The sequence below is a fragment of the Apiospora aurea genome (assembly GCF_038362705.1).
Source record: "Apiospora aurea strain CBS 24483 chromosome Unknown utg000006l_segment0_segment0, whole genome shotgun sequence".
NCBI classification, from domain to species: domain Eukaryota; kingdom Fungi; phylum Ascomycota; class Sordariomycetes; order Amphisphaeriales; family Apiosporaceae; genus Apiospora; species Apiospora aurea.
In genome coordinates, this window is record NW_027117393.1 from 3,402,052 (window position 1) to 3,428,906 (window position 26,855).

A 26,855-nucleotide genomic window follows, 5' to 3' on the forward strand; every position below is an offset into this window, starting at 1 on the left:
AGCGATGGCTTTCGTCAGGTCAACCCGGGGGAATGCAGTTCGAATACCCTACTCTGAGCTTTTGCAATTTTTTTTCTTTTAATTTTTTTAATCGCCAACAATGGCTCTAGATATGACATGCCACTCAGGCAATGTTTCTATTAGGTTTTTTCTTCTTTATTTTGACCCTTCTTATGAGGCTCATCAGCCAAATCATGTTGCTTTGCTTCGTCGTGATGCTTCACACACCATCCCCTATCCTCATGGAGCATTTGTTCATGGAGACCTTGTAATACATGTAGTCAGCTGTAGCACAGGTCAGCCTGCAGTAATGTCATTATTCCTCTATTTTACCTTTGAGACACCTCTGGGGCCGACCGGAATGCACAGGGCCTGTTTATATGCTAGCAGGCTCGGGATGATTTATGACTACTCTTTCATATTGAACCGAATTGGTAAACTCCGCGCCTAGAGCTCTCGGAGGCTGCCGTCCGTCGTTGTCTGAGCTCAGGGCCAAGCCTGTCTTTAATGATGAGTGCCGAACCTCGGCATGAGCTCGGATGGGTTCTTCTACCCGACCTGGAGGGGACTTGAGGCATTCATCATTATATCTACGGGATCGGGTCCTTACTTGCAGCTCCATCTGTGTTCTCTCGAAACGTTTGCAACTGACCGGCACCCAGCTGCTGGCGCAGGTACTTCTGCGTTTCCTAGGCCAGGCCACATACGTTGCAGAAGAATAATACGGCAAGGGTGTAATTGGAAGCCATTTAGTGAATGTGTGTTATGCATTTCTGTCGGGAAATGCTCAAGCAATGTACAAGTCACTTCACGACGGCCAAGCCCACACGCTTCGAAAACCAGCTGAGAAGGAACACAGAATTGGGGTTCATTGGTATGTCCTTATGTATCGTGGGGATGGGCCACCTGCATCGACTCCGGCCAAGACCGGTCCACAACTTGGGAGGATTTTTGGATGACACTCGGTGGAAAGGTTTGGAGGAGTTGACTTGTTGGTAGTGTTTCTGCCGATTGAAGCACTGGTGTTTGAGGCCGTCCGACTAAAGGGAAGGACGCATCGGGTTTATATATACAAGAGCAGTAGCAATGAATCTTAGGATGTCCATCTCGTGGCTACACCTGCATACCGGTCCATTAGCATGATCAGCTGCGCTGCCATGGAATCTAGAACATGTATGAGACCTGGGCGGTATACCCGGCCCTAATGCCTTCTACGTGACATCGGCGAGGATTCTCTGTCCACGACCAACACCATGATTGAGTTAGATAAGACGTGAGTGTCGAGCTGCCGTGGTTGGGATAATGCCTCTGTTTTCAATCTGGTCATTTTCGACCTAGGACTCGCCCGTAAACTGTCAGGCCAACACAAGCCACGATACTGTACGACTATATAAAGTGGAATGGGGTTGAAGCAACGTCAAGTATGCCATTGGGAGCTATGATTAACAGCGCGGAACCCCAAACCAGTAGCCTGTTTCGTATTGTCTATAAACAGTTTTAAGCATATATGATCTACATGATACAAGCGCGAGTCAGCAAAGGATACAACTTGGTGCTTATCATGGACAAGCCCAAAATAATGAGACAGAAGATCATCAAATATAATATGCGAAATACACCCAGGCATTTCGCTCTGAATGGTGCAAACAGAAGTTTTGGTTAAATCAATGCGTATTTTGTCGTGACCGCTAACTATGCACGTCGAAACCCATTTTGGAGCCTGAAAGCTCCTCTTGTGACGAAACCCTCCATTTTAGAGTCATATGAAGGCCAAACTCCTGAACGCCCCAAGCAAGCCAAGTTGATATACGCAAAGCAAATTCTGTTCGTAGGTAGCAAGATCGCCCGTAGCCTCAAATCTCGCACAGCTCGAGGCCTTGTGTCATGTTGAAAACACCTTGCCCAGCCTTTCAGGAAACTCCGATTGCCGTGGAGTTCAGTATGGTGTCCATATGCGCTCTCTCGACTCCCTTGGTTCCCTTCTCTTCTTCCTTGAGGAGGACAGCCAGAACCTCAGGCGGTGGGTTGAGGCCGAGCTTATCTGCTCGTTGCCAGCGTCGCAGACGGGATATTCCAACGCAAGGCTAGGTAGTTCAGGTCAGTAAAGCCAGAATAGGCAAGAAAGATGACTGAAACACGATCCGGTGTCGAAGTACTTACACCGTATTGAGAGCTGACATCGAAATACCTCAAAACCTTTTCGGCCAGACCCAGATCCTCCTGGTGCACTCTCTTCGCAATGCGCTCGCCCTCCAACTTGCGCCAATACTGGTCCACCTGGCGCCCAGTGATATTCTCTGCTCGCAGCTCGGAATCAGTCTTCTCGACGGCCTCGTCCTCCTTCTCCGCTACCGGCGAAGGCTCCTCCGGTTCGGACTCGACAGTAGCATCGTCAATGACAATGTCTTCCTTGGCGGGCTCTGCGTGGGCTGCTGCTTCCTCCTCTTGCGAAGCGGCTATAACGTGCTTGGACAGCGGTGACTGCTTTGAGGGAGACGAAACGAGGTTCTTGCTCGATTTCGGGACTGCCTTGGTCACTCGGTTGTGGAAGGACAGCGTCGCTTGCTTCCCGCCCGGTTGCGACGAGGAGCGGGTACTGCGGCGTGTGGCGGGCATGGTGATAATAGTACTATTGGATATGTAATGATGCGTATTTGGGGTCAATCGCGTATGCAAACGAGTAACCAATAGTAAGAATGGCTCTTGAATGATGTTTGCGACAAACTGCCCTCCCGTTCTATGTACGATCTTGATGGGATTGGCGCAGGGAATCTAAGAAATTGTGGAGGAATGCGGATGGCAATGACGTTGGGGCAGTTGGGAAAACGGGCCTAAGTTGGACGGACAACGCGAACAAGGTACAGCTGCACGTGATTTCTTTGTTAGCTGCCAAACAGTCTACAGTACCAGATTCTGTGTAGGGCCAAGGCTGTACGGATTATTTGCACTCGATTCGAGACAATCTGCCCGTAAAGAGTGCCAATGGGGGTACGCAATTGGCTGTGCATCATGTTGGTTGTATATTCCCAGCTACTTGTTGTCACGAAGAAAGATTGGACCGGAATCATACGGGCCAGCCGGTTAAGCTGCTCACGAGGTTGGTTGATGCTTCAAGCTCTCTAAATCCAGTTCAATGCAGGCGAATAGAACAGTCCCCCTTTTCATCCATACATGTCATGTAGTAGCCATCTCTTGAACGCCATGCCCAGTAATGCAACGTCATGATCTTCTCTTGTGGCCATTAGGCGGTGCCTGTGGCTTCGCGGTAAAACGTCAAACTCTTGTTCGCACCGGCCGTGCAAAACATCTCGTTCATCCCCGTCTTTGGTAACCACTTGACGCTGAGAAGTGCCTGCTCTGTCTCACTGTGGGTGGCGACACAGGCTTGCTTGTCGATGGACCACACCTTGGCTTTACCATCGTACGCTCCGCTGAGAAGATACTCGCCCGTATCGCTCCAGTCAATGCTCATGATCCATGCTGCATGACCCGTGAACTGGGCTACGTGCTCGCCGAATTGCAGGTCGTAGAGCTCGATAGTCATGGAATCACCAGCGGCCGCAAGCTTAGTTCCGGCTGGGGAGAAGGCCACGGCGCGGACCGGTTTCGCAAGGCCTATAGATTGGTCAGTGCAAAGTAGCCTTGAGCGGGCTGACGGGTTTACTCACCAGGTAGCTGATACACGATCCGACCCGTCTCATTGTTGTAAATGTAGACGGCCCCGTTCTCGTGGCCAGTTGCCGTGTACTTGCCGTCATGGCTTATGTCAATCGACATGCCAAAGGCGCTTGTGACCACGGAGCCCGGCTCAAACTGCTGCGCAAGCTGGCTCGAACCATCCCTCAACAGCCATACATTAACCCGGCCGCTGTGAGTAGTTGTCGCCAGGACGGAGCCATCCTCGCTCAGCGCAAGCGCCCATGCCTCGCCATTCGTCTCGCCACCGTTGGCGACATCGACATAAGGCTCCCAATCACCGGAGCCCGTATCTGAAACCTTCCATGTCTTCAGCTCGCCCGCAAAGCCTATCGAAGCGGCGACCTTTCCATCACGAGACACGGCTAAGTGGTGGCAACCAAGCTTGTGCGCATTCGAGATAGATTGCACCAGAGGGTATGCCTCTTTGTTTGTCGCATGAACGTTTATACAGGAGGAGCCGGAGGCGGAGAGAACGGCGGTTTTCGTAGCAGCGATCGCAAAGATGTTGGCAATATGGGCTGAGGAAAGTCAGTGAGTATATGGGACAGGATGCCACACCCTCTCTCTTGGGGGGCCACCAGAGTGAGGAGCTTACCGTTGTCCACCGTATGCGCGGTAAGATATTGTTTCGACTGAAGAACATATTAGTGAGTTGGCATTTTAAAATATGCGATTTTGTGCCCATACCATGTTGCCGACCCGGGAGAACACGCGCGCAAGGTGCTACGAAGTTGGTGCTCCTCTCTTGATGACGGTGGTGATAATGTAGATGGGAAAGCTTTGGTGGGGCAATCTGTGGTCTCTGAACGAAAGCACCTGGGAAAGCTTCACCTCACAACAAGAATAGTCCGTCTGAATATGTCAAATGCTGCGCAATCAAAGTGCCTAAACACTGGTCACCTTCCGTATAGAATTATAGATGCATTCGTAATCCCTAGCTGCAGCGTCTGCCAATGAACACTACTCGCTATGGTCGTAATTGATATTGATTCCGATCGCTCTGCTTGGTGGGGTTCCACGTCCAGAGCAAAAGCTCGGGCATTGGATTGCATTGCATCACTTATCCAAAAAATGTATGCGCCGTGTTGAAAGGCGACGAACAGCTTCAACACAGGACAGCATGTCATAAACATACGGCTTCATTTCTGACATAAGCTTCAATAGATCGTATCAATGATCTCATGTACATGATATATAGTATACAGTGCTCGGTTATGATACACTTGAGTTATAGAGCTTTCAGCCATGAATAGCAGGCCATTTACAATCCGACCTTGAACGCCAATCCGATGCAGTATCTATCCCCTTTTCATGTGACAATACTAATCATGTGTCGTTCATGCGTGGTCGATCTTCTTCTCCGCCGATGTGTTGGGGAACATATTTTGAATTTCTGTCGCCTTGTTAGCCATGCAGCCAGTCGTCCAGCGAAGCCGGGCTGTTTGGATCAACTTACTGCCCATGCACTGAGGGCATAAGGTATGCATCTTCTTTGTGTGGCCGCACACAGGGCACTTGTTCAGGTTGTTGACATCCTTGAGGGCCTTGCCTGCCATCTGTCGGTGTCGCTTCTTCATGTGCGAGGTCTTCTTCTTGGGTACGGCCTTGAGAATGCCTTCCCAGATGTCACCCAGCAGACCCGGTATGCTCTGGATAGCGGCAGGGATCGCAATAGCGAGTGACGGCCATGTCGGATATGGCGCCTGCCGTGTCTGCTGTGAGAAGAGAAGTGCGGACCTGAAAGAGGATGCAAATGTCGTAGAGGTCATTCGAGGCAGCAGCGAAGATACCGCCGAAGCGAGCCGGAATTGTTGTATCGCAGCCATGCTGGGCGAGTCGAAATGCACCACCCTCGACAGATTCTGGAATGGCTGTCGCCTGTGTGCCTCTTTCCCTTCAATCGGTGTCGGCGTCGGCGTCGGCGCACAATATTTCGGTCGTTGCTGTCTGTCGTGGCTCCACGTGAGAGAGTCGGCAAAAAGAGGTTTTAGATTGCCGTCCAGTGCTTTTGGGCCCCAGAGTAGTAGCTCCCCTGGGCAAAGCAACCTTGGCCAGCCTTCGCGCCAAAGCAATTGATTGGAAAAAGTTTCCAGCGCAATTAGGTAAAGCTCATTCAATGCAAATCAACTCATCAGGCGGCTGCGACCCTTGAAATTGGCCCGTTCTTTTCTCCAGACTCAGACTGGTCTGGTGCACGGACGGCGGTCGGGCCAATCAGAACCGCCCATTTGCTCTCGACCCCTTAACCCACGGTTGGCGTCCCGGCAGAGGAGCAGCGACAGACTAGCAGCCAGCCCGATAAGTCGCATTTGGCACCTGCCCATCCAATTATTCCCTACCTTGCAGCGGAAATTAGTGTTATTTGGTACCCGTCGCAGCAGTACCTGAGGAGGGAGAGAGAGAGGCTGCAAGACCACCTGGTTGAACACGAGTTCCGAAGTCAATCACCCTCGTCTTGACAGTTGCAACTCTCTCAAGTTCAGTTCTGCGAAACCTACGGCAGGAACTCTCAACAGCGTTAATTCGGGCCTCGCATCGCCTTCGTTTCAATCCGGAGAACTCTTCTACCCGTTTCTCGTGGTCGACTTCCTTCGTCTCCCCATCTTCAACCATACCGCACTCCACTTTCACTTCGCGTCTGCCCCCTTTCCACTCATTCATCTACCATCCAATTAATCGTCCTTAGGCCGTTTCTTGGATTAGGAACAGAACTACCTCTTCGACTTGGACTTCATCATCCCTAATACAGTCACATCCATTCCACCAGACTACCCGACAAAATGGCCGCCCCTACTGTCTTCCCCAATAGCCATGTCGGTTTCGACAGCATCACCTCCCAGATCGAGCGCAAGCTCCTGAAGAGAGGTTTCCAGTTCAACGTTATCTGTGTCGGTAAGTTCTCCGAGGCTGTCCTTGTCGCTCGACCGATTCTGGTCGACGCAACCACCTGTGGCGACAAAGCGAACACGTCTATTGAAGTTGAGCAATGTAGCTAACCGGAATCCATCACTCAGGCCAGACGGGTCTCGGAAAGTCGACTCTGATCAACACCATTTTCGCTTCTCACCTGATCGACTCCAAGGGTAGACTGCTCCCCGATGAGCCCGTCCGCACCACTACCGAGATCCACCCCGTATCGCACATCATCGAGGAGAACGGTGTCCGTCTACGACTCAACATCGTCGATACCCCCGGATATGGTGATCTCGTCAACAACGACCGTTGCTGGGACCCTATCGTCAAGTATATCAAGGATCAGCACTCCGCGTACTTGCGTAAGGAACTCACTGCTCAGCGTGAGCGATACATCCAGGACACCCGTATCCACGCCTGCTTGTTTTTCATTCAGCCCTCTGGCCACTCCCTCAAGCCCATTGACATCGTTGTCCTGAAGAAGCTGTCCGATGTTGTCAACGTTGTGCCCGTCATTGCCAAGGCCGACTCCTTGACCCTGGAGGAGAGACAGGCGTTCAAGGAGCGCATCAAGGAGGAATTCGCTTTCCACAACCTGAAGATGTATCCCTACGACAACGAGGAGTTGGACGACGAGGAGCGCTCTGTTAACACACAGATCAAGGTAAATTCAACCGTTGCTCGCTTCTTGCTGTCATCTGCTAACCCTCCTTGCAGAGCCTTGTGCCCTTCGCTGTTGTTGGCTCCGAGAAGTCCATCATCGTGAACGGAAAGCAGGTTCGTGGACGCCAGAACCGGTGGGGCGTCATCAACGTCGAGGACGAGAACCACTGCGAATTCGTCTACCTGCGAAACTTCCTGCTCCGAACCCATCTGCAGGATCTCATCGAAACCACCTCCCAGATCCACTACGAGACCTTCCGTGCCAAGCAACTGCTGGCCCTGAAGGAGAGCAGCGCGCAAGGCCATGGCAGCCGACCTATCAGCCCTGCCGCGGACCGCGAGCTTAGCAGGAACTCGAACCGCATGACCATGAACGGCTACTAATTGCCATCCATTGGGTCATACACATATTCCCTGAGGTACCCTTCATCTACTTCCATGCTTTAAGGGAAACAAAAAAGATCGCGCTTTCCCAGTTATGACTCAGCGACTAGTCGCATGGACGGTTAACGTGCGAAGACATGGATAGTGGAACACAAAAGTTATCATCCCAGAAAGTGTCTAATAGATCTGGGCAGTGTTAGAGGAAGAGAGGCGACATTCGAGAGATATCCATGGCCACTTGGCCTGATTTTGGGTTGTTCAAGCCTGTTATGTTATGTGTTGGGAAAGCAAGCAGAGCAAGCAGGATTATCTCCAGACTGGAGAGTCCGAGACGTTTTAATTATTTCCTTGTAGTATTGCGCAGGAGCTGCCTTCACTTTTATACCAAGCCTAAGTCTAATTGAAACCACATCTAAAGCCCTCGTGTTGTGTGCATGGTCGCTTGCGCGTGTACTATGACTTGTAGACGTAGTCCTCCAGCTCCTTGTAAGCCTTGTCAAGATCGTCGTTGACGATGATGATATCGTGAACACCAGGCGTGTCGGCGTACTCAAGCTCAACCTTGGCTTGAGCCAGGCGTTTGCTGACTGCCTCTTCGGTCTCGGTTCCGCGCCCGCGTAGGCGCTGCTCGAGCGCCTCGAAGGAAGGGGGCTTGATGAAGACGTAACGGGCGTCAATGCCGGAAGCCTTGATTTGCTTTACGCCCTATATAGAAGAAGTAGAAAACATTAGCGAATACGCGCGCGCGCTCTCTCTCTACACATATGGGCCTGGTCGCAAGAGGAAAGGGGGGGCAGGGTATGTGGATCTTCCTTACCTCCATCTCGATGTCCAACACCACGACCCGGCCCTTGGCCGTCTGCTCCTCGATGGTCTTCTTGGAAGTGCCGTAGCGGTTGCTGCCGAACTTGGCGTGCTCGACGAAGCCGTCCTTGGCGATGAGCTCCTCGAACTCCTCCATGGGGACGAAGAAGTAGTGCGTACCGTGCTCCTCGCCGGCGCGGGGCGAGCGCGTCGTGTGCGAGACGGACAGGGTGAAGCTGTCCGGGTGCGCCTCGAACATGCGGTTGTAGAGGGTGCCCTTGCCCACGCCCGAGGGGCCCGAGATCACCAGCGGGCGGCGGTCGGTGGGTTGTTGGTGGCCGGCTGTGGGTTGCGGGGTTCGTGTTAGTCCAGGCGCGGCTGTATTACTCGTTGGGGTGGCAGATGGAGCCGGCAGGAAGCACAGCAATGTCTTATTTGTCGGGGGATCGTAGCATGCTGGCTCTCTAGCCGGCACAAGGATGGGCGCACTTGTCACATTCTGGTTTGCGCATCACCGCCGCGAAAGAAAAAGTGCCGTCGAGGTGCTCTTTTTTCTTTAAAGGGGCCGGGAGGAGAGGAGGGGAAAGAGGGGGAGTTCAACCTACTTGGTGCCATTGTGCCTGCGAATCTACCGAGGCGGGGGAACGAGCGGAACGGGAGGGTAGAAGAGAATCGTAGAGGAGCGCCGGCACAAAGTGGACGGAGTCGGGGAAGCATACGGAGATAGAATTTCACAAATCTATTCTACGGGCGGCCTGGGGGAGATGGTTGGGTGACTCAGCCGGTAACGGTCCTCTCTACTTGACATACTATTGACCTTAACCTACAATTTTGGGCGAATAGTGGCGGGCATGGCGCCTTACCAGCGGCGCTGGCAGAAAGTCGGCGCCGGTGGGCTTCAGCGTTCCGACAACCGTAGGCGGTGAGGTAAACGCCGTAGGAGGCTAGCCTGGATAAAATTACATAAGATTACATGTACAAGTACCGATGAACTGCAGTTCAGATATCTGAAAATGCTCACGTACCAGGTCTAATGCACCTCGAAATTTGAATCATGGATGTTTGAATATTCCTCAACGCGCCAGATTTTCAACGTTCGACTAACTGTAATTTTCATTTTCTTCTTCTTCTTGTTAGCCAACGTTCTGACGATTTGGGAAGCGTCTACGAAGTATTCCAGTGTCCAATGAACTGCAGTCGGTGCTGGCGTTGATCAGGTCCAGCCAGCCTTTTCTCCTAACGGCCTTTTCGTTTCGAACCCGCCAAGGCAAACCCACCCACCAAGGTGAGCACTGAGCACGCAGACAGGGCAGAGCAAGCAGGCAAGCATCAAGGCATCAACCAAGGGGAAGGGTTCATTCGGGTGGCCCGTCTGGGCGTTTTCGCTTTCTAGTGGAGAAGGAATCGAACTTCACTTCTGGCATCGGATTTGGCTTTTCTCGGTTTTCCATTGGCAAAACAGGGGGCAGAGGAGAAGGAGGAGGAGGGGTAGTTGTTTCCTCCTTTACTAGTACACAGGCGTTTTATGTACCCCCCCAGAAAATTAAACCTCCGCTGAAGAAAGACAGAGGAGAGGCCGCTGCAGCCCGCTAGTCACGAGAATTGCGATTGACATATTTTGCATTTGACTTCCCTGCTCTCGAACGTTTCATGTTCCCGCTGCAATGTTGCACTTAAGGGTTTACCGACAACCACTGACGTCGGTTGTGCACTGCATATGCTTCCTGCCGCTCGCGAGATGCGGTAGGGATCGCGAGATCTCCCTGTCACTCTTTTTCTTTTTCTTTCTGTGCGAGGAGGATAGGCGTGATGAAGTCCCCTCCCGAGTATCCTCACCCATCATCCGATATACTACAGAATCTCGTAATACCTACTCGTATGAATGGGGTCTCTACGTCCCGTCTTAGCCGTTGTCTGCGCTGCGGTGCGCTGAAAGCCGGGAAGCCATTCTCGTGAACGAATCGCAAAATGGGCACCGTATTGCTTACAGGTACCCAAGAGCCGCCGTGACGGGTGTAGGCAGGCCTGGATTGATCACATCATGGTAAGGGTAAGTGATCGCCTGCTTGTGAGGTCTGAATACGGGTTTTTGCAGCTGGGTCTCGCGCAAAAGATGCGGGTGCACGTGTCTGGGAGCAAGCTGGTAGTACTATAGGTAGTAGCTGGCAGCTGGGACAGCATGCATCGCGTACCACAGTAGGTTTCTGGCAGGGTGCGTGGGGCGCGTTTTGACCATTTTGACGACCTAATATCCTTTGGGCTGTAATACATACAATAGTACTCTGTAGTACTCTGTAGTAGAGGTGCAGAGCTTCTGTTTGCAAGTGGCCCGGCCGGCCCTCCCTCAACGTTGCTGTTATGGGCCAAACACCTTGGCACCAAGCACCAAGAGAATCAAGAACCGAAGGATTTACTGGATCTGTCACGGGGTTGGATGCTTGATTAAACTGCGACTGCCATGCCATTGGCCGCTCTCTCGTCAGGACCGTCTGCTTCTCTGGGCGGTCCCTGTCTATATCAGGTTTCATCGGTGCACTAACGGTTATCTTCTGGCGCCGTTGCCATTTGCAGATCAGCAAATAGGGATGGATATCAGAAAAAGGCTGCATTAGTTTTAGAAGGTCGGATCGAAGAGGCCAAAACAACGAGTGCTAGCCCAGTACATCCCTGATGGAGCGCAATCAAAATGCGGCATGAAGGGCATTTTCGGTCCAAGCCAAGCAATCTCAAACGTGGAGTCCCCGGTCCACCAGCGAATGCCACTGGATGCCACTGGACGGCCCCCATTGCGATAGTGGATGGACTGGCTGCCATCTCGGCCGCACTTACCCAGCATCCTGGCCACACGAGCAGAGACGAGACCGGAACGAAGGTGCTGTTCGGGGTGCGTCCAATCATTCGAGGCCAGTAGCGATCCATCTCACCCATGTCCAACCATCTACGGCTCCCCTACCCTAGCGTCAGGACCCCCATTTTCGTCTCATTGCATCCCATCGCATCAGGTCGAGTCGCAGGAGGTTGCTGGTGTCGAGGGGGCGTTTGGGGGAGGTACCTGCCGCCGCCTAATAATACATAAAGTAGTAGTAGTATGGCTCCCTCCCTGCTGCCAATCAGCCCTGGGCCTTGCTGATATTTACCATCGTGTCGTCCCGAAACTTTGTTTCCCGTCCAGTCGCTTGATCAAGCAGTCACTCCTTCACTCTTGACTTGGATCCTTCTTGGGCCATACCATTTTTGCCTGCGGCTTTCTTTCCCTCCTTTGCCTTTGTGCACACACCCATTTATTGTACGATTGAGCATCGCCTCTCTGGCCTGCTCTCTCTTTTCCCCAGTCACTCCCTCTGTGAACCAGTTATCGCTATTTTTGGACCTCGTTTTTGGCTCGCCGTCGACTACGAAGAACCCACCTGGTATATTGACCAAACGGAACGACACGAACAACACAACTCCACCACCACTAGCAAGTGAGGAAAACTCGGCAAACACTAGACGATATCCATCGCGGTGACGACAAGACACGAGACTGTCTGTTAATAAGTGCCCGTTGCATCCCACCGGTTTTTGGAGACCCCAATATACCACATAGCAACACTGTCAGCGAACATTCGCCATGCTTGTAAGTGATCGATCTGCAGTTGATGTCGAGATACATACCACCAGAGCCCACTTGCCCAGGTGTCTTACCTAAGCCCGACGATCCCGCGGGGTGGCATGTCACGCCAATCGGCCTTGACAACGTCAACCGCCCGATTGATTAGCTCGCCTCTAATGGAACCCAAGACACAACCATCAAGGATGGCGGGCGAGCCTGCATGGTGATTGCATCCTGCAACTGGCTTGCTGGCGTCCTGGGTGGAAGGCTCCGTTGCCTTTTCGTCCATTACCAACACACCTTGCATCTTTGGATCCCTGCTGACCATGAGCCTCTTATAGCTTCAATCCGCTCTCGTCGCCCTAGGCGCGACCATTGCTGCGGCCGTTCCTGCCCTTGAGGCTCGGGGCAACCAGTTCGTCAACCCCAAGACGAACGATGTCTTCCAGATCGTGGGCATGGCCTACCAGATTGGTGGCAGCGCTGGATACGACCCCAGCCACGGCAAGGACCCTCTCTCTAACGGAGATGTGTGCAAGCGTGATGCTGCTCTCATGCAGGTTCTGGGCATCAACACCATCCGTGTCTACAACCTGGACCCCAACCTGAACCATGACGAATGCGCCAGCATCTTCAACGCCGCTGGCATGTACATGGTCATCGACGTCAACTCGCCCCTCGTCGGCGAGTCGCTCAACAGCTTGGAGCCCTGGACTTCGTACTACGACACCTACCTCAACCGTACCTTCGCCGTTGTTGAGGCTTTCAAGTCTTACCCCAACCTGCTTGGATTCTTCTCCGGAAACGAGGTCATCTCCAACGTTAAGCAAGGCGGAACTGCTCCTCCGTACATCCGTGCTGTCACCCGTGATCTCAAGCAGTACATCAAGAACCACGCCGATCGCCCCATCCCCGTCGGATACTCCGCTGCGGACGTCCGTGACGTCCTTGAGGACAGCTGGAACTACTTCCAGTGCTCCATTGAAGGCGAGAAGGACGACATGTCCCGCGCTGACATGTTCGCCCTGAACAGTTACTCTTGGTGTGCTGATGCCAGCTTCGAGTCGTCTGGATACAACACGCTGGTTGACATGTTCAAGAGCTCTTCCGTCCCCATCTTCTACTCCGAGTTCGGCTGCAACACTCCTTCCCCTCGTATCTTCACTGAGATTGGCACCATCTACGGAGACAAGATGACCCCCGTTTTCTCGGGCGGTGTTGTCTACGAGTTTGCTCAGGAGCCCAATAACTTTGGTCTGGCTGATATCGGCAAGGACGACAGCGTCAAGCTTCTCAAGGACTTCCAGACCCTGAAGGACCAGTACAGCAAGGTTGACTGGAAGTCTGTTCAGAGCGTCAAGGCCAACGGAAACGCAGTCAAGCCCCCCAAGTGCTCTCCTAGCCTGATCAAGGAGAAGGGCTTCAACAACAACTTCACCCTCCCTGTCCTTCCCCCCAACACCAAGGAGATCCTTGAGGGTGGTGTCAAGCCCAAGCCCGTTGGCAAGGTCGTTAAGATCTCCGACTTCAAGGTTACCCACCCCATCAAGGATGTCGACGGCAAGGCCATCACCAACCTTGCTGTCAAGCCCCTGGGCGACGACGTTAGCAACACCGCCGGTAGCAACGACGGCGCCGGATCCGGATCCAGCTCCGGCAGCGGCTCCTCTGAAAACGGTGATGGCAAGAGCGCCGGCTTCCGCAGCATTGCCATTAGTGGAGCGGCCGCGGGTATCTCTATGCTTGCTTTCCTGGCTGCTGCATTCTAGAGAATATTGCTGTCAAGGAGAAATGACCACACTGAGCATTTGTTAGTGTAGTTTCATTATGCATGTCAGGTTACGGCGTCGTACGTGTACTTAGATTCTTCTAAATTATTTATTTGTTGGTGCAGACGATGAGTTGAGAACAGTAATATCAAGATGAGGCGAACATCCAAAAACAAGCTTCCCTCCTATCCTCTTGGGGTGACCATGTGATTCCGTGCCCAGTCAGCTCGTTGGGGGGGGGCACATAGCTGTCTACTTGTACCTTGAGATCAATCCCCATGTCGGCCAGTGCATGTTGGCTTGTGTGCGAACTGCATGACTGGCCATCGTGCTGTTTGTTGGCGGTTTCACGACATTCCAGTAACCCAACCCAGCACAAGAGGCCCTGGCTTTGGCTGTTTCCGGGATATGCATGCATCAAAGTTGGATCGGCTATTTTTGTCTCGTTGAATAGCAACATTCGATGCCGACTTTGTACAGCATGCCCTGATCCTACGTAGTAAAGATTACAAACAGCATGGCAATGTATGGAAGGGGGTCAGAAGGCCCAACCCTGAAGACCAACCCAAACGAGTGGGCAGCGCCAACAATGAAAGTGGCTCAGTCGAGTCCTGGCAGACAAGTCCGCTCGAAGGTCAAGTATGTCGTCTCCGGGTCGTGTCCTTATAGGCAATCGAACAGTCCAAACTGACTCTTCTTCAATTGTGCGTAAGTGAGACTTGGTCAGGAGCAATACCTCAGCAATAGCGAAGTTGGGAGGATGTAGATATTCAGGAACATGCGTCTTCATACACGCACTCCCGTATGGGGCACAGCAGTACGCCCGTTCATGCCGCCCAGTCGGTCCCACCCACGGCGATCGATTGGGGCCAAGCTACAATGGTAAAGAAGTTTCCTTCTCCGTCCCGCGAAAACGAAGCTAACAGTCTCGGGTCCAGATCCTAGACAAGGTCCCCGTCGGCATGCGCCAACACGTTGCCCATATCATCATAATGGCGCCCGAAACCCACTCCAAGCAAAAACCAGGTATCGCTGCTGAGACCAAGGGCACCACCACCTCTTTCCTGTCGGCAATGAGTCTTGGTATAGCTGTACATGAGTTCAGTCACATACTGGACGCCATGGTCGAGCCCCAGCAGCTCCGTAGTCAATCACCCAGCCGCTCACTAGGGGTAAGCCGCTTCATGAATTGATCCCATGCCTTCCATCCCCTATCCTTAACAAACAGGGCGTTGCTGGAAGACATCATCTTCCCTCGCGACGGCAAGTGTACGGCGAAGACTTGCACGTCTCATGTAGTGGGCACGACGACCGGCCTGCGCGTGCGTTGCAATCACACCCGAGATGGCATAGACATGGGCGCCGGCAGGCTGAAGCGGAGGTCGATAGGGGTGCCGGATATCGTGCTGGATGACTGGGTTATGAGGATTCAGTTCCCGCCTTACGTGTCTTCTTCCTCCTCTGTTTCCGGGGCGCGGCCGGTTCCTCCAGGTTAGATCGCCGCTTAATGTAGATTAGGATCGAGAGAGGAAGCTCCCGGCGCTCTGGTTGCATGCGGCTGCTTTGCTGCACGTTTGGGCTAAATCGCTTGCTCCCGATTCAGCTTAGGTCAGGGGCCGGCGACCTCTCAGCGGCGTTGGCGAGCAACCCTTGCAACGTCAACTCGCCAGCCATCGTCCTCCTCCTCACATTGGTCAAAACGTTTTGCATCGCGGCTAGAGATACCTGTTGGTAGTGGAATCCCATCAAAACCGAAGCTACTGAAGGTGTACCGTACAATTTAAGCCGATACCTAACCCACCTAAGCACTCACACAACGCTCACGCATAACAAACACGCATCATGGCCAGCCGATTCTTGTCAAAACAGTCGCCACTCCTTCCAAACATGGCGGCCATATTCAGTCTCATGCTGTGGCAGACGGGCGCCAGCCAGCTCATTCGGCCCGGCAGTGCTCTAAATCTCTGGCGGTTCCCCTCACCTCCCGAGTCTTCTGGGCCGGACGACACCACCGCTGCTACTACTACCACTCAGCAGGACCTGGTACACGGCTTGATCCGGCGGGAAGCGGTACGGAACTTGGCGCTCGGCCTTGTCGGGCTCGCGACGTGGTATCGCAGCGACCGGAAGCTGCTCGGCTGCGTCATGCTCTGCGGGTGCTCCACGGCCTTCTCGGACGGGCTGATCAGTCGCGCGGCTATCGGAGGCGAGGAGCTGAGGCACTGGGCTTTCTTGCCGTTCATACTGGGCACGGCGGCGGGATTGTTTGGGTGGCCGGGATGAGGGAGCTACACGCCACACAAGGCAACGGACCCAGGGTCTTCCATATCATCAATGAATCGATTGTTGAAGCATCAACAAGGTGGCGGGTACACATGAGAATGATTGATCTTGAATTGTGGTTGCGTGGAATCTTGATTCAAAGCTGCTCCCGTCTCTTCTGCCTGGGGCGTTTCCGATGGAAAAAGGCAAACACCGAGTTTGAACAGTGACGGTCAAGTGAGCGTCCCGTGAATAGCGTGAATAGCGCGCGCAGCTGGAGCGACAGGCTCCAGTGGGACCTTGCCATTGTCAAGTAACTCGAATGTCCAAACAGCTTCCCATGACCCAGATCACAACGTTTTCGGTGTTTCTGGCTCCATTGCATGCCTTCATCCAAACCCCATCATACATTCACACATTCACGTCCTCCTTGTCCAAAAGATCTCCCTCGCCGGCCTACTTTCTTCGGATCCCGACTCCTTTGCTGTCATTGTCTCGCTCGCCACTCTGCTTTCCTTCGTCTACTTCATTACCAGAGGAAATGGATCCCGACGTCGCAGAAAGACAGCGCAGACACTTCAAGAACAAGCATGCGCCTCTTCTTCGCAAAACGCTGCTGGACGACCTCCTGAAAGCCAAGGTTCAATCTAATAAAGTAAGTTGCTTCTACCACCCATGAACATAACTCTCGCAAACTCCGTAATCCGGGGATATGATTTTGACACTTTTGTCGTTGTTTACTAGGTTGGGCAGGGTAGTGGTAGCAGCGACGACGTTGCCGACAACCATGGTTTGACACCCACGTTCAGGGCGTACGTGTTGCGGCCAGCTGCATGTCGCGACATTCCCATGAAGCATGTGCTCTGTTTTACCGACAGCCCGAAACCCTGCTACAGCACGGTGGATATCGGAGCAAACACCTATCTACTGGCCATGTCGCGAAGCGATTTAAGAGCGCGATGCCCGGCCTGGAATGAGCTGTTAACCAGGAAGAAGAAGAAGAAGAAGACGGATGGCGTCGATCACTCCCACATGAGATTTAAAGAAGAGGATCTCAAGGCTCTCGAGATCGTCCTGGGACTTGTCCACGGCATCCCACCAAACCTCTCAGACCTGCCGTTGGGGGGAGTGAGAAGTCTCACCATCGTCTCTACCAAACTGGAGGTGACAACCCTGGTCAACGTCTGGGCCAGAGACTATCTGTCTGACCTCAAGACGGAGATCGAGAGTGGAAAGACCTCAAACACTCCCGGCGTGGACGTGTTGGGGTGGTCATGTGCGTTACGGCTCAGTGCCGAGTTCTGGCACCGGGACATGTTTACCTTGGCCAGCCGGGACTTCATCCGCCGGGCCAAATTGCTCAAATCCGAAGGGAACCCTTGGCTTTTTGGGTCGGTTGAATGGGGAGGAAGGACGCTGGAGCTGAGCCAACAGGGCCTATTTGCCGACAGTAAGTCAAGCCACCTTCAGTTTCACGAGCTGGACTATGGGCACACATCATGTCTAACAAAACGGCCGGCCAAACAGCTATAATGACCAACTTGAGCAAACGGGAAGGGATCATCCTCAAGATCTGGACCTTCCTGCACGAGAAGCAGGTGGAGCTCTCGTGGTGGAAGACGTCGGAGGCGCACCAGATGGCGGCGAGGAAGCTGCGCAAGTGCCCCTGTGCGTTTCACGACGCGCAAGTCGTCGCGGCCCAGTGCCGGGGCGGAGTCACGGACTTTACCTACACGAACGGCAGCGTGGACGACATTATCGCTTACATTGAGGACATAGGCGTTCAGACGTACGACGCAGCTGATAAAACTCGGGATATTTTGGGAGAGGTCGCTAAGGAGGTGGATAGGATGGTCACGGCCCGCCTGGATGAAATGGCGTTCCTCTTATAGTAAGAGTCGCTCATCTATCTATGAGATATGCATGAGCCGAGAACGTACAACACAGATCGCAGAGTTGCTTTTTTTTGGCCCCCAAAGGATATTCACACAGGAGAGTTTTCCTCGCTTTGATATAGCCCCAAGAGCTTTCACTCCTTGGCCGAGAGTAGTTTTCAGGAGGCATTGGGTTGAAAAATAATATATGTTTGCCGACTGCCTCGTTACTGTGCTTTTTGTCAGTCCAGTGAACTTCTATAAAACATAAGCAGTGACACATCATTCCAGGATCCCAGTTGGGTTCTCTTGTAAATTTTCATGTTTAGCACCTGTAATCTCCCAATGCAGTTTCTTGTAAATCACGCTGAGGATACAGTAGAATAACAAACACGAATTTTTGATATTTCTGAGCATGTGTACTTGGTTCGTTATTTTGTGCCGTTTGGTTAATCTGATAGGTCCTGATATGAGTATATATAGAGAGGTCCCTTTTATTTCCAGTTCGCGTTCAGCACATCCACAATGACCCCGTGGTCCTCATGCTGCTTCAGACCCGAAATGACAACGACCGCCACCACGCCCTCGACGCCCCGGACGCGGATCGGCACGCCGCCGCCGTGGATGGCGTAGCCGGCCGCCAGGTCGGGGCTGAGGGTGTACTTGGCGCGGAAGGCCTCCTCGTCGCCGCCGAACTTGCAGTGCATCAGCCAGGTCGAGCAGCCGAACCGGAGCACCGTGGCGCGCTTGCGCTGGATCCAGACCGTGTTGTCGAGCTGCGTGCCGGCGCCCACGGCGGCCTGGAACAGCACGTGGCCCGTCGCGCTCGCGATCGAGATGAGCGTCGGCCGGCCCTTGGCGGCGACCAGGGGCAGCAGGCGGGCGTACAGGAGGTGGCCGAGCTCCCAGGCGTCGTCGGCGGTGAAGGAGTCCAGGACGAAGGTGTCGCACTGGGCTTTCACCTCGTCGGCCTGTGCGATCTAGTTTTAGCTACGGGCACGGGCACGGGCAGGTAGGGGAGGGGGAGGCATAGGAGATGTACGTACGTTCTCTGGGGGATCGGCGAGCGGGGCCGGCGCTCCGGTTGCCTTCTGGGCGTCCAGGACGGCTTGCAGGCCAGCGCCGGGTTCCTTGTTGACCCGGCTGAGGACTTTCTCGGACGACATAGTGGCGGCAGGTTTTCGTTGTTCAGGATTTGGGGAGAGGGTTGTTCAAAGCAAAGACAAAGAGTAGACTGACGCTTGTGTTGAGAGCGGAGAAGTTGAATATAAACTTGATTGCTGAATCTTTGAGAGGCTTTTTTTTCTTTACCAAGCTACGTAGTCTGTATACTCACGGACCCAAAAGGGAAGTTACAAGAGTCGAGGTCGGAAGCGGAGTCGGCTACTTAGTCACGATTCTCCAGATTTCTCCACTTGGCGGCGCGACGTTGATGTCAACGTCACCTAATCCTCCATCCAGCCACGTGAATGAATGCAAGAAAGAGCCGCACCGGCCTTCACAGCCCTGGGTGGTACTCAAAAGTGGTTGATGCCATCGCCAGATCTGGCCTCGGTCGGGGAATAATCCACCTCGGAGGATATATCCAGATGCTGAATACGAGAAAACCGTCTGGAGCTCCGGAAGCTTGAAGGCCCCAATGATCAAGCTAGGCCAGAAGGAGAGTGGAGATGTCGGCAGCTACCACCCCCATCAGACACATGCTGCCAATATTTCGTCTCCGATTGTTTCTCTTGGCGATTTGAAGCGCTGCGAGGTATTTTGTACGGTATAACTGTCTTTACGAACCGACGGCCTCTTCGAAGTTTTGCACGAGTGGTGGATCGGTATCGGATGGGAGAGCGTTTAGCCTGCGTTAAGGATTGCATGTCTCACAAGAAAGTCACCCTCAAGGAGACGATGAACGCAAAGCCTGACCTGTTGTGACGCATTGGCTTCATCCGTAGGTATCCTAGCATCCTGACTGTCAAATCTGGCATTGCGACTTGATCGTATGTTGCATTCCTTTCTTTCATATCCCATGAATACGTCACTTTTAAGCCATTACCATGGGTTAGAGAGAGAATGGCCAGCCGCTTGTTGTTGATTCGAGAGAAGAGCATCGGATGGGCCAACGTGACTTTCATCGGGCATGAAGGAATTCTTTCCTGAAGCCAGTAATTCCACTTTCCGCAAACTCATGGATTAGCCACTCGCTCGTTAGGCCGTTGCCAGGTTGGATCATGATTTTTTGGCAGAACCTCGATGTCGATTGCTGTCCGTCTCGAGTGCTGACGCGGCAGAGAAGAGCGAAACCAGCCTGCTCTGTACGCGTCTCATGTGTATCAACACAAGAGGCCGGCGGCGAGGCAAGACCCATAGGTTCAGCTATCCTGGTGGCGTACAAGCATGAAGACATAGACTCATGCCTGGATCTCCCTGTCATTGGTGATGTCGCCGTTGCTGTTGCAGATGCCGGAATTCTTTCTCCTAGCATGATGCGCAAGGCCATTTCCACGCCTCGATCTCCGAACAGGATGCCCGACCCCTTCGGAGCATCGGCGATGGTTTGCGTCTGTGTCTATTTGCCTCTCGCATAGTCCCAAGCGATGATCAATATATCGAAATGTCGCCTAAGGGGTCGCCGATGAGCTAGATGCAAGTAGTTGGGTCGCGTCATGTCTACTATCGATGAGCCACCCATATAGCACTCATGTTATGGGGATGGCTAGAAGCAACATCAGCTTTTGGTTAATGAAGTAAGAAATGATATAGCAGGGCGGTCTGATCGGGTGGCGGTTTCTTCAAGCATCGGAGCACCAAGAATCGTGAAGGCTTCCGTGCCATGCCTACAGCCAAGCTGAACTTTTAGAGTTGACTATCAATGAAGCTTCTAGAAGATCCTCATCTAACCCTGTGAACTAGGAGACAGGAAGTTTGGTGGAATAATGATCTGAGTGGTGGAGAAGATGCAGATTTCAGGTCCGGGCAGTGGATGATCACCGTCCCAAGCGGCCAAGGAGGTCCCGACAAAAGGGAGGGCGTCACCCACTTTAGGGAGCCGGGAAGCCGGTTGAGTGGTGTTGTCTTCCTCGCGCCAATCAAGGCCAATCTGCGGTCAAGGAATATTCCGTCGACCTGCGAGACAGGCCTGCATGTCGATATCGGCCTCATACTGTAGGTACTTGGGATATCGACGGCGATTTGGAGAATGCCAAGCCAATACGCCCCTGCCGCATGCTGACAGCGCGAACAAGGGATCAACAGGGGCAGAGGTTTCCTGCCCATGCGGGCCACGCTTGCTCAGATTCTAGTCATTCCTGTCTGGGAATAGGCGCAAGGCGTGTCGTGGGCAGGAGCTTGGTTGACTAGAGGGATAGCCGGCAGCTTCAGCGAACCATCTCCGCCCGTTCCGCTATTGATGTGCAACCATCGCGCACTACGTGGAAGCGGTTCCCAATGGCTTCAGCCCAGCGCGGGTTTAGCGCTTGGTAGCGAGCCGTTGGCCAAGTGATCGGCTGCCGATTCTGTCTGGACTTTGCATCCCGGCAAAGGCGTTCCAAGTTGGCGGAAGGCTTTCGGAGACATGGATGCAAGCGATAAGGTATGTAGTTATCGCAATCGCATGTGTTTCTTGTGCATTTTCACGAAGCTTGGTCGATCGCCAAGCGATATTTGCCAAGAAACTTGAAGCGGCTTGGCACAACTCTTACCGGACGCTCCTTGCAGGTTGTGCATATTGCAGGATTTGGTGTTGGATACGGCGTAGCATTTCTCTCAATCGTCAATTTGCCCTCACCTGAAATGATGGCCTTGTTCGATGGCCAGGATAACCAACTTTTTACCAGGTCGGAGGATGCGAGTCTCCTGTCCAAAACACAGTCGGTGGACACCTCAACTTTGTGTATCCCCACCGGCAATTCGTCAGGACCCTTGGACGCCCCAAAATGTGCCCATGTGCCCCCGAAGCCCCCCTGGCTACTGCAGAGGGGCCCTCTGTAGTAGTACCTGCTCTGGCCCTGGTGCCTGGTTCGCTGGCAATCGCCGTTAAGAAATTGCTGCTAAGGTTGCGCGCTTTTCTCTTTTTTGACGGCTTTAGCGCAAGGTCGAATGCCCTCCCCACGCCAGCAACCCTAGCACTAGGCACCAGGCACCACTGCCTCGACAACATGCGCTTGTCTCATTCTGCACTTTCGCTCTGCTGTTGATCTGACGTATACCGCATCTCTATTCGACAGACGCAATCGGGACCTGCAGCATGCAATTTGGGAACCCTGAGGATCGGCCGTCCTGGTCAGAAGCCGGCCTAGCTGGTGCTGGGTGCTCTCACATCGCATGTTGTCCAGAGCCCGCCGCACGCGGACCTGCCGCTTCGGTCCTCCCAACTTTGACGTCATACCGCTTGCCAAATGATTACCGCCCACTTACCCTCTGCTGTTCAGACAGACAGAGACCCCGGAACGTTGGTTGATAGTGGGCAAAATGGGCAAAATGTCACCGAACCAGCCAGCGTTGCGTCCCGGTCGATCAGCACAGACCAAACGTGAAGAAGCTCTGGACGGTAGAGTGGAATGCGACGCTGGCCCGAATGGCGGACAGACGAACCATAGGTCGTGAGCTTACCCACCCGCATATCAGCGAAAACCGCTGTCGGAGTTGGACAGATGCAGTGTGCACGTCCGCGCAGCGTTCCTCAGCGCAGCAAGAAGAAACTTCTCTGCTTCTGGCGTCTGGGTCTGGGGCGTGCGCTGTCTGGTTATCTGGAAACCCCATCCTGGCAATCTTTTGGGTATGCCCTGTCAGAATATTTTAGATTGTGATCGTCTTCTCAAGTGCTTGTTGGCGGGGGCCTCTCACCCCCGCAAGCAGGCAAGGTCATTAAACTTCCAGATTCAGCGTCCACGTTTACCGCGAACGACCAGGGCCCCCCGGACCCGACCCCCGGTGGTCCACTCCTCCCACAGGCTCGGTACCCAAGTTGTATGGTGTTCGGTCTGTGACTGACTCTTGTGAGGCTGTCAAGGGTCAGTCTGGCATCCCCTATAGTACGGTATCAATGGTACCTGGCGCAGCGCATGGGTATCACGCAGGTCAGGTGGGCTGAGATGGAATGAATGTCTATCAACATGGAAGCCCTCATAGTGGTGACGACATGTATCGATACTGTATGTACATGCCCGCCCAAGCTCTGCATGGAGTCAGACGAGGATACCCGGCAATCTCAGAGCTAAGGGGCCTGCATCGTGGCCGTACGGGTATATATCTTGGGCTTCGCGAACTCTGATCCTGATCTTTTTTTCCTTCTCCATCCCACAAGCCTCCGGTCACTCCTCACTCACAGTCGCTCTCTTCGCACCACCCCCAACTTAGTCATTCTTTAATCCTAATCCAAACCCTAATAGTCTTTTTGTAGATTTTCGAACAACCAGTCAAAATGCAGTTCTTCACTACCGCCCTTGCCGCGCTCTCTATGAGCTCCGTCTTCGCCGCTCCCGTCGTTGAGCAGCGCCAGGCCCAGAACGCCATCTCCACCGTCTTTTCCACGGTCGCTGATGTGAAGGTGACCGTCGGCGATGAGCTGAGCACAGTCAGTAAGTATAGACTCTCCGGTACGATCGCTACTTGATGATCCATCGTCTAACCCGATTCCCCCTCTCTAGCCAAGCTGGTCGGCGATCTGAAGTCCACCGTTGTCGATGATGTCGTCCAGAAGAAGACTGTCGCCACTGTCCAGAGGACCCTGAGCAACGTCGAGACCGAGCTCCACGGAGTTCTCGGCCTCGTCCTCGGCACCGTCACCAACACCGTCGTTCCCCTCGTTGGCGAGGAGCTCGACAACGTCCCCGTTCTCCTGAAGGATGTCAAGTCTATCGTTGAGAAGGTCAAGGACACCGTGACCGGTGTTGTCGGCGATGTCACTGATGATGTCCTCGCTACCCTGAAGCCTGAGCTCAAGCTCGTCCTGAGCCTCGTCAACACCCTCGTCACCCCTGTTGTGCAACTCGCTACTGGCCTCGTCGGTGAGGTTACCGATGGTGTCGTCCCCGAGGTCACCAGCCTTGTCGGTGATGTCGAGCACCTCGCTGGTGGTCTCCTCTCGCCCGTCACCGGCGGCCTCCTCGGAAAGATTCTGTAAGCGGCAACCATGCCGTGATGCACAATCTTAAAATCAATACTATCTAGGAAGCCGGTGGAGCCTTGGCTGTTGAACTCTGCCGGCTATTCCTATCTTCTCTGGGGAGGACTGCTTTGGGACACACTTTAATGTTGCATGGCCGCGTTTTTGGAATCTTTCAGCGAATCATGTCTTGGGATCTGACGACAAGCACGAAGTCGAGCCTGTACATAGTTCTGTATCGGCTTCATATAGTTGAAGATAATGGGTGTTTGAAAATCGAATTGCTTGTTTACTATTTGGTGCTCTCTGATGAAATTCAAGTGAACTCTTCCAACCATGATTTTTGCCCCTTTTCCTCTCTGTGTTAGTCAGTCCTTATTTCATCAAGTGTTCGACTCATAAGTTGCGGATGAGTGAATGTGCTTGTGTTCACCTCAGGAAAGGTAGTGATATGTGCAAATGCTCTTTTCCTGTTGGCCTGTATAAAATCAACGCCGAAGTCATAATCGTAAAGCCCGATATTTTATTCATATGTCTATATGCATAACCAGACACTATGTTTTTATGATGTTCTTCGTAACGATTGATGTCCCTGAATGTCGTATGTTTCCTATTCGGTTTATACAACTAATAATCAAGGGATAATTCCTGAAAGAGTGGACGTATTGGACATATTCCGTTCCTCATATTTCGAAGATATTTCTATATAATTGTTCTTCCCACTGGCTGTCATCGCCTGGACGGGGTGGAGAAAGGGGGATAACCCCCATCTTACTGGAAGTTCGCCACAACAGCGTCGATCTCCTTCTTGGTGTGGCCGTTAATGACATAAAAGTTGTTTTGTTTGCCATTTTCGTATTTGTTATACCTGATTCGCATCACACAAGTTTTTATATCTTTTTCATTTCAATTTCTTTTCTTCAATTCAAAGTGGGAGGGCGGTGGTGAGTACATATTAGCAGAAAAGAGGTAGATGGGTTGAAACGTACTCGAACCACATGGCGCCCTTGTAGTTGGGATACTTGCTGAGGTCGTCGACGTTGGTGAGCCGGCGGACCCAGTCGGTCTTGAGCGCCTGGCTGCCGGCGAAGCCCGTCTCGCCGATCATGAAGGGCTTGTTGTACTTCTTTGCGAAGCCGTCGTGGGCCTTGCCGAAGGAGCCGGCGAAGCCCTGCTCGATCTTGGCCTGGTCCCGCGGGTACGAGTCGAGCGCGACGATGTCGACGTACTCGGCGCCCGGCCACCAGTTGCCCAGCTGGTCCTGGTCGTTGGCGTTGGGCGACCACATCAAGTAGCAGCCCTTGATCTTGTGGCACTCCTTGGCCACGTTGACCCACGCCGTCTTGTACGCGCCGTAGTCGAGGCCGCCCGGGTAGGCCGGTGAGGCACAACCGGGCTTGGCGTAGCAGTTCATCTCGTGCGCGAAGCGCAGGTAGACGGTCAGGCCCTGCCCCACGAAGCCCTTGGCGACGTTGGCGATGCGCCCCGCGAGCGCGGCGTCGACCTGCTTCCAGCCGACGCCGTCGGGCATGATGGAGGGGACGATGACGGCGCCGTCGGCGGCTTTGCCCTTGCCGCTGATGTCGCTGCCGTCGTACGAGCTGGACTTGACGTGCGAGTAGTCGCCGAAGAAGCAGCCCTTCTTGCCCGAGTTGGCCGCCAGCGACGCCATGTTCAACTTGTCGGCGTGCTCGTCGTCCGGCAGCCAGCCCCAGGCGATGCCCTTGTAGGAGGTCATGCAGCCCGCGGGCAGGCCCGGCAGGGAGACGCCGGCGCGCGCCTCGACGGCGGCGGCGGCGGAGGGGGAGGATGGGTCGAGGGGCGAGGCTAGGGCGCTGGCGGCGAGGAGGCCGTACGCGGCGAGGTTGGAGAAAGACATTGTGTTAATGGCCAGAAGCTTGAAGAAGTGGAGTTGGCTAATCGTGTTGATGCGCTAAGCGTTGAAACTGTTGATGCTGAGCTTTCTGAATCCCCATGATAGGAGGCCAAGAGGACGACATCTTATAATCACTCTGTGATAGTATTTGCTATACATTGGTGATGTACTAGTCAGCCTGGCCTGAAAACCTTGCCGTTTATGATTGATGGAGGCTTACTTGTGCGTGCGCACGCTGACCTATGTCAGGGATGTTCAGCTCGATGTCAACCTCAGGGGCTAGCTAACTCGCGATCGCCCCGTCCCGGGCGGAAAGCAACTGCATGAGTAAGCGCCCCGGAAGCTAAGGGCGATAGGACTGCGCATGTGTGTATGGTACAAATGGTGCCATGCTGCGAGCAATTAATTGCCCTTTGGGGGTCCATCTGGACGTTGGTCTTCTCATCGAAGCATCTCGCTCGGGCCTTAATCGGCGTTAACTCCATTGGAGTAACCCTTCCAACGTAGTCTAGTCCTAGGTGTCTTGGATATCTGCATCAAAGCCAGATGCTGCTGGGGTTGAGAGACAAATGTATGTATATCAGATCTCAAAGAAGCCCCATGGCCCTAGAACTCAGCTGTGTGGAGAACTGTTGCATCGAAAGTGCATTCGTGAGGAGGATAGTAAGACAGCCTGCCTTAAGCTGCGCCATCCCGCGATCCCAAAATAGCTTATATCATTTGCCCCCCCCTGCAGTGGCCCCCGGCTAAGGCTCCGGGGGCTGAAAGAGAGCCTGGTTTGCCTCGGGAACAAAGTACATAATGTGTCCACCTATCGTTTATCGAAGTCAGCCGAGGCATAACTACTTACTGGCAATAAAGTGCATCACTGCTGTTGTCATACGTCCCGAACGGGGCGGTCTCTGTACGTGCGATATACCTA

At 53.4% G+C, this 26,855-nt stretch overlaps 12 protein-coding genes across 12 annotated transcripts; 6 read left to right on the top strand and 6 right to left on the bottom strand.

The window, feature by feature from the left end:
• Positions 1-1,910: 1,910 nt before the first annotated feature.
• Positions 1,911-2,616, bottom strand: PG986_009609 (uncharacterized protein; the record flags this gene model as incomplete). Its single annotated transcript, XM_066845831.1, has 2 exons — positions 1,911-2,084; positions 2,161-2,616. The coding sequence occupies 2 exons, from the start codon at positions 2,614-2,616 to the stop codon at positions 1,911-1,913; spliced, it is 630 nt and encodes a 209-aa protein (XP_066698229.1).
• A 625-nt stretch (positions 2,617-3,241) lies between these two features.
• PG986_009610 (WD40/YVTN repeat-like-containing domain protein) lies at positions 3,242-4,389 on the bottom strand (the record flags this gene model as incomplete). The annotated part of the gene is made up of 4 exons (XM_066845832.1): positions 3,242-3,615; positions 3,669-4,217; positions 4,295-4,331; positions 4,387-4,389. 4 exons carry the CDS (start codon positions 4,387-4,389, stop codon positions 3,242-3,244), a joined length of 963 nt encoding a protein of 320 aa, XP_066698230.1.
• Positions 4,390-5,036: 647 nt separating this feature from the next.
• Positions 5,037-5,525, bottom strand: PG986_009611 (mitochondrial 54S ribosomal protein bL32m; the record flags this gene model as incomplete). The annotated part of the gene is made up of 1 exon (XM_066845833.1): positions 5,037-5,525. The coding sequence occupies one exon, from the start codon at positions 5,523-5,525 to the stop codon at positions 5,037-5,039; it is 489 nt and encodes a 162-aa protein (XP_066698231.1).
• Positions 5,526-6,479: 954 nt separating this feature from the next.
• PG986_009612 (uncharacterized protein) lies at positions 6,480-7,659 on the top strand (the record flags this gene model as incomplete). The annotated part of the gene is made up of 3 exons (XM_066845834.1): positions 6,480-6,591; positions 6,714-7,276; positions 7,330-7,659. 3 exons carry the CDS (start codon positions 6,480-6,482, stop codon positions 7,657-7,659), a joined length of 1,005 nt encoding a protein of 334 aa, XP_066698232.1.
• Positions 7,660-8,112: 453 nt separating this feature from the next.
• On the bottom strand, positions 8,113-9,078 carry PG986_009613 (uncharacterized protein; the record flags this gene model as incomplete). The annotated part of the gene is made up of 3 exons (XM_066845835.1): positions 8,113-8,364; positions 8,477-8,805; positions 9,069-9,078. The coding sequence occupies 3 exons, from the start codon at positions 9,076-9,078 to the stop codon at positions 8,113-8,115; spliced, it is 591 nt and encodes a 196-aa protein (XP_066698233.1).
• A 2,995-nt stretch (positions 9,079-12,073) lies between these two features.
• PG986_009614 (uncharacterized protein) lies at positions 12,074-13,824 on the top strand (the record flags this gene model as incomplete). Its single annotated transcript, XM_066845836.1, has 2 exons — positions 12,074-12,079; positions 12,397-13,824. 2 exons carry the CDS (start codon positions 12,074-12,076, stop codon positions 13,822-13,824), a joined length of 1,434 nt encoding a protein of 477 aa, XP_066698234.1.
• Positions 13,825-14,816: 992 nt separating this feature from the next.
• PG986_009615 (uncharacterized protein) lies at positions 14,817-15,177 on the top strand (the record flags this gene model as incomplete). The annotated part of the gene is made up of 2 exons (XM_066845837.1): positions 14,817-14,996; positions 15,124-15,177. 2 exons carry the CDS (start codon positions 14,817-14,819, stop codon positions 15,175-15,177), a joined length of 234 nt encoding a protein of 77 aa, XP_066698235.1.
• Positions 15,178-15,711: 534 nt separating this feature from the next.
• On the top strand, positions 15,712-16,107 carry PG986_009616 (uncharacterized protein; the record flags this gene model as incomplete). Its single annotated transcript, XM_066845838.1, has 1 exon — positions 15,712-16,107. The coding sequence occupies one exon, from the start codon at positions 15,712-15,714 to the stop codon at positions 16,105-16,107; it is 396 nt and encodes a 131-aa protein (XP_066698236.1).
• A 520-nt stretch (positions 16,108-16,627) lies between these two features.
• Positions 16,628-17,978, top strand: PG986_009617 (uncharacterized protein; the record flags this gene model as incomplete). Its single annotated transcript, XM_066845839.1, has 3 exons — positions 16,628-16,741; positions 16,831-17,536; positions 17,614-17,978. The coding sequence occupies 3 exons, from the start codon at positions 16,628-16,630 to the stop codon at positions 17,976-17,978; spliced, it is 1,185 nt and encodes a 394-aa protein (XP_066698237.1).
• Positions 17,979-18,454: 476 nt separating this feature from the next.
• PG986_009618 (uncharacterized protein) lies at positions 18,455-19,126 on the bottom strand (the record flags this gene model as incomplete). The annotated part of the gene is made up of 2 exons (XM_066845840.1): positions 18,455-18,931; positions 19,007-19,126. The coding sequence occupies 2 exons, from the start codon at positions 19,124-19,126 to the stop codon at positions 18,455-18,457; spliced, it is 597 nt and encodes a 198-aa protein (XP_066698238.1).
• A 4,247-nt stretch (positions 19,127-23,373) lies between these two features.
• Positions 23,374-24,075, top strand: PG986_009619 (uncharacterized protein; the record flags this gene model as incomplete). Its single annotated transcript, XM_066845841.1, has 2 exons — positions 23,374-23,530; positions 23,600-24,075. The coding sequence occupies 2 exons, from the start codon at positions 23,374-23,376 to the stop codon at positions 24,073-24,075; spliced, it is 633 nt and encodes a 210-aa protein (XP_066698239.1).
• Positions 24,076-25,012: 937 nt separating this feature from the next.
• Positions 25,013-25,936, bottom strand: PG986_009620 (uncharacterized protein; the record flags this gene model as incomplete). The annotated part of the gene is made up of 1 exon (XM_066845842.1): positions 25,013-25,936. The coding sequence occupies one exon, from the start codon at positions 25,934-25,936 to the stop codon at positions 25,013-25,015; it is 924 nt and encodes a 307-aa protein (XP_066698240.1).
• Between the last annotated feature and the right edge of the window lie 919 nt (positions 25,937-26,855).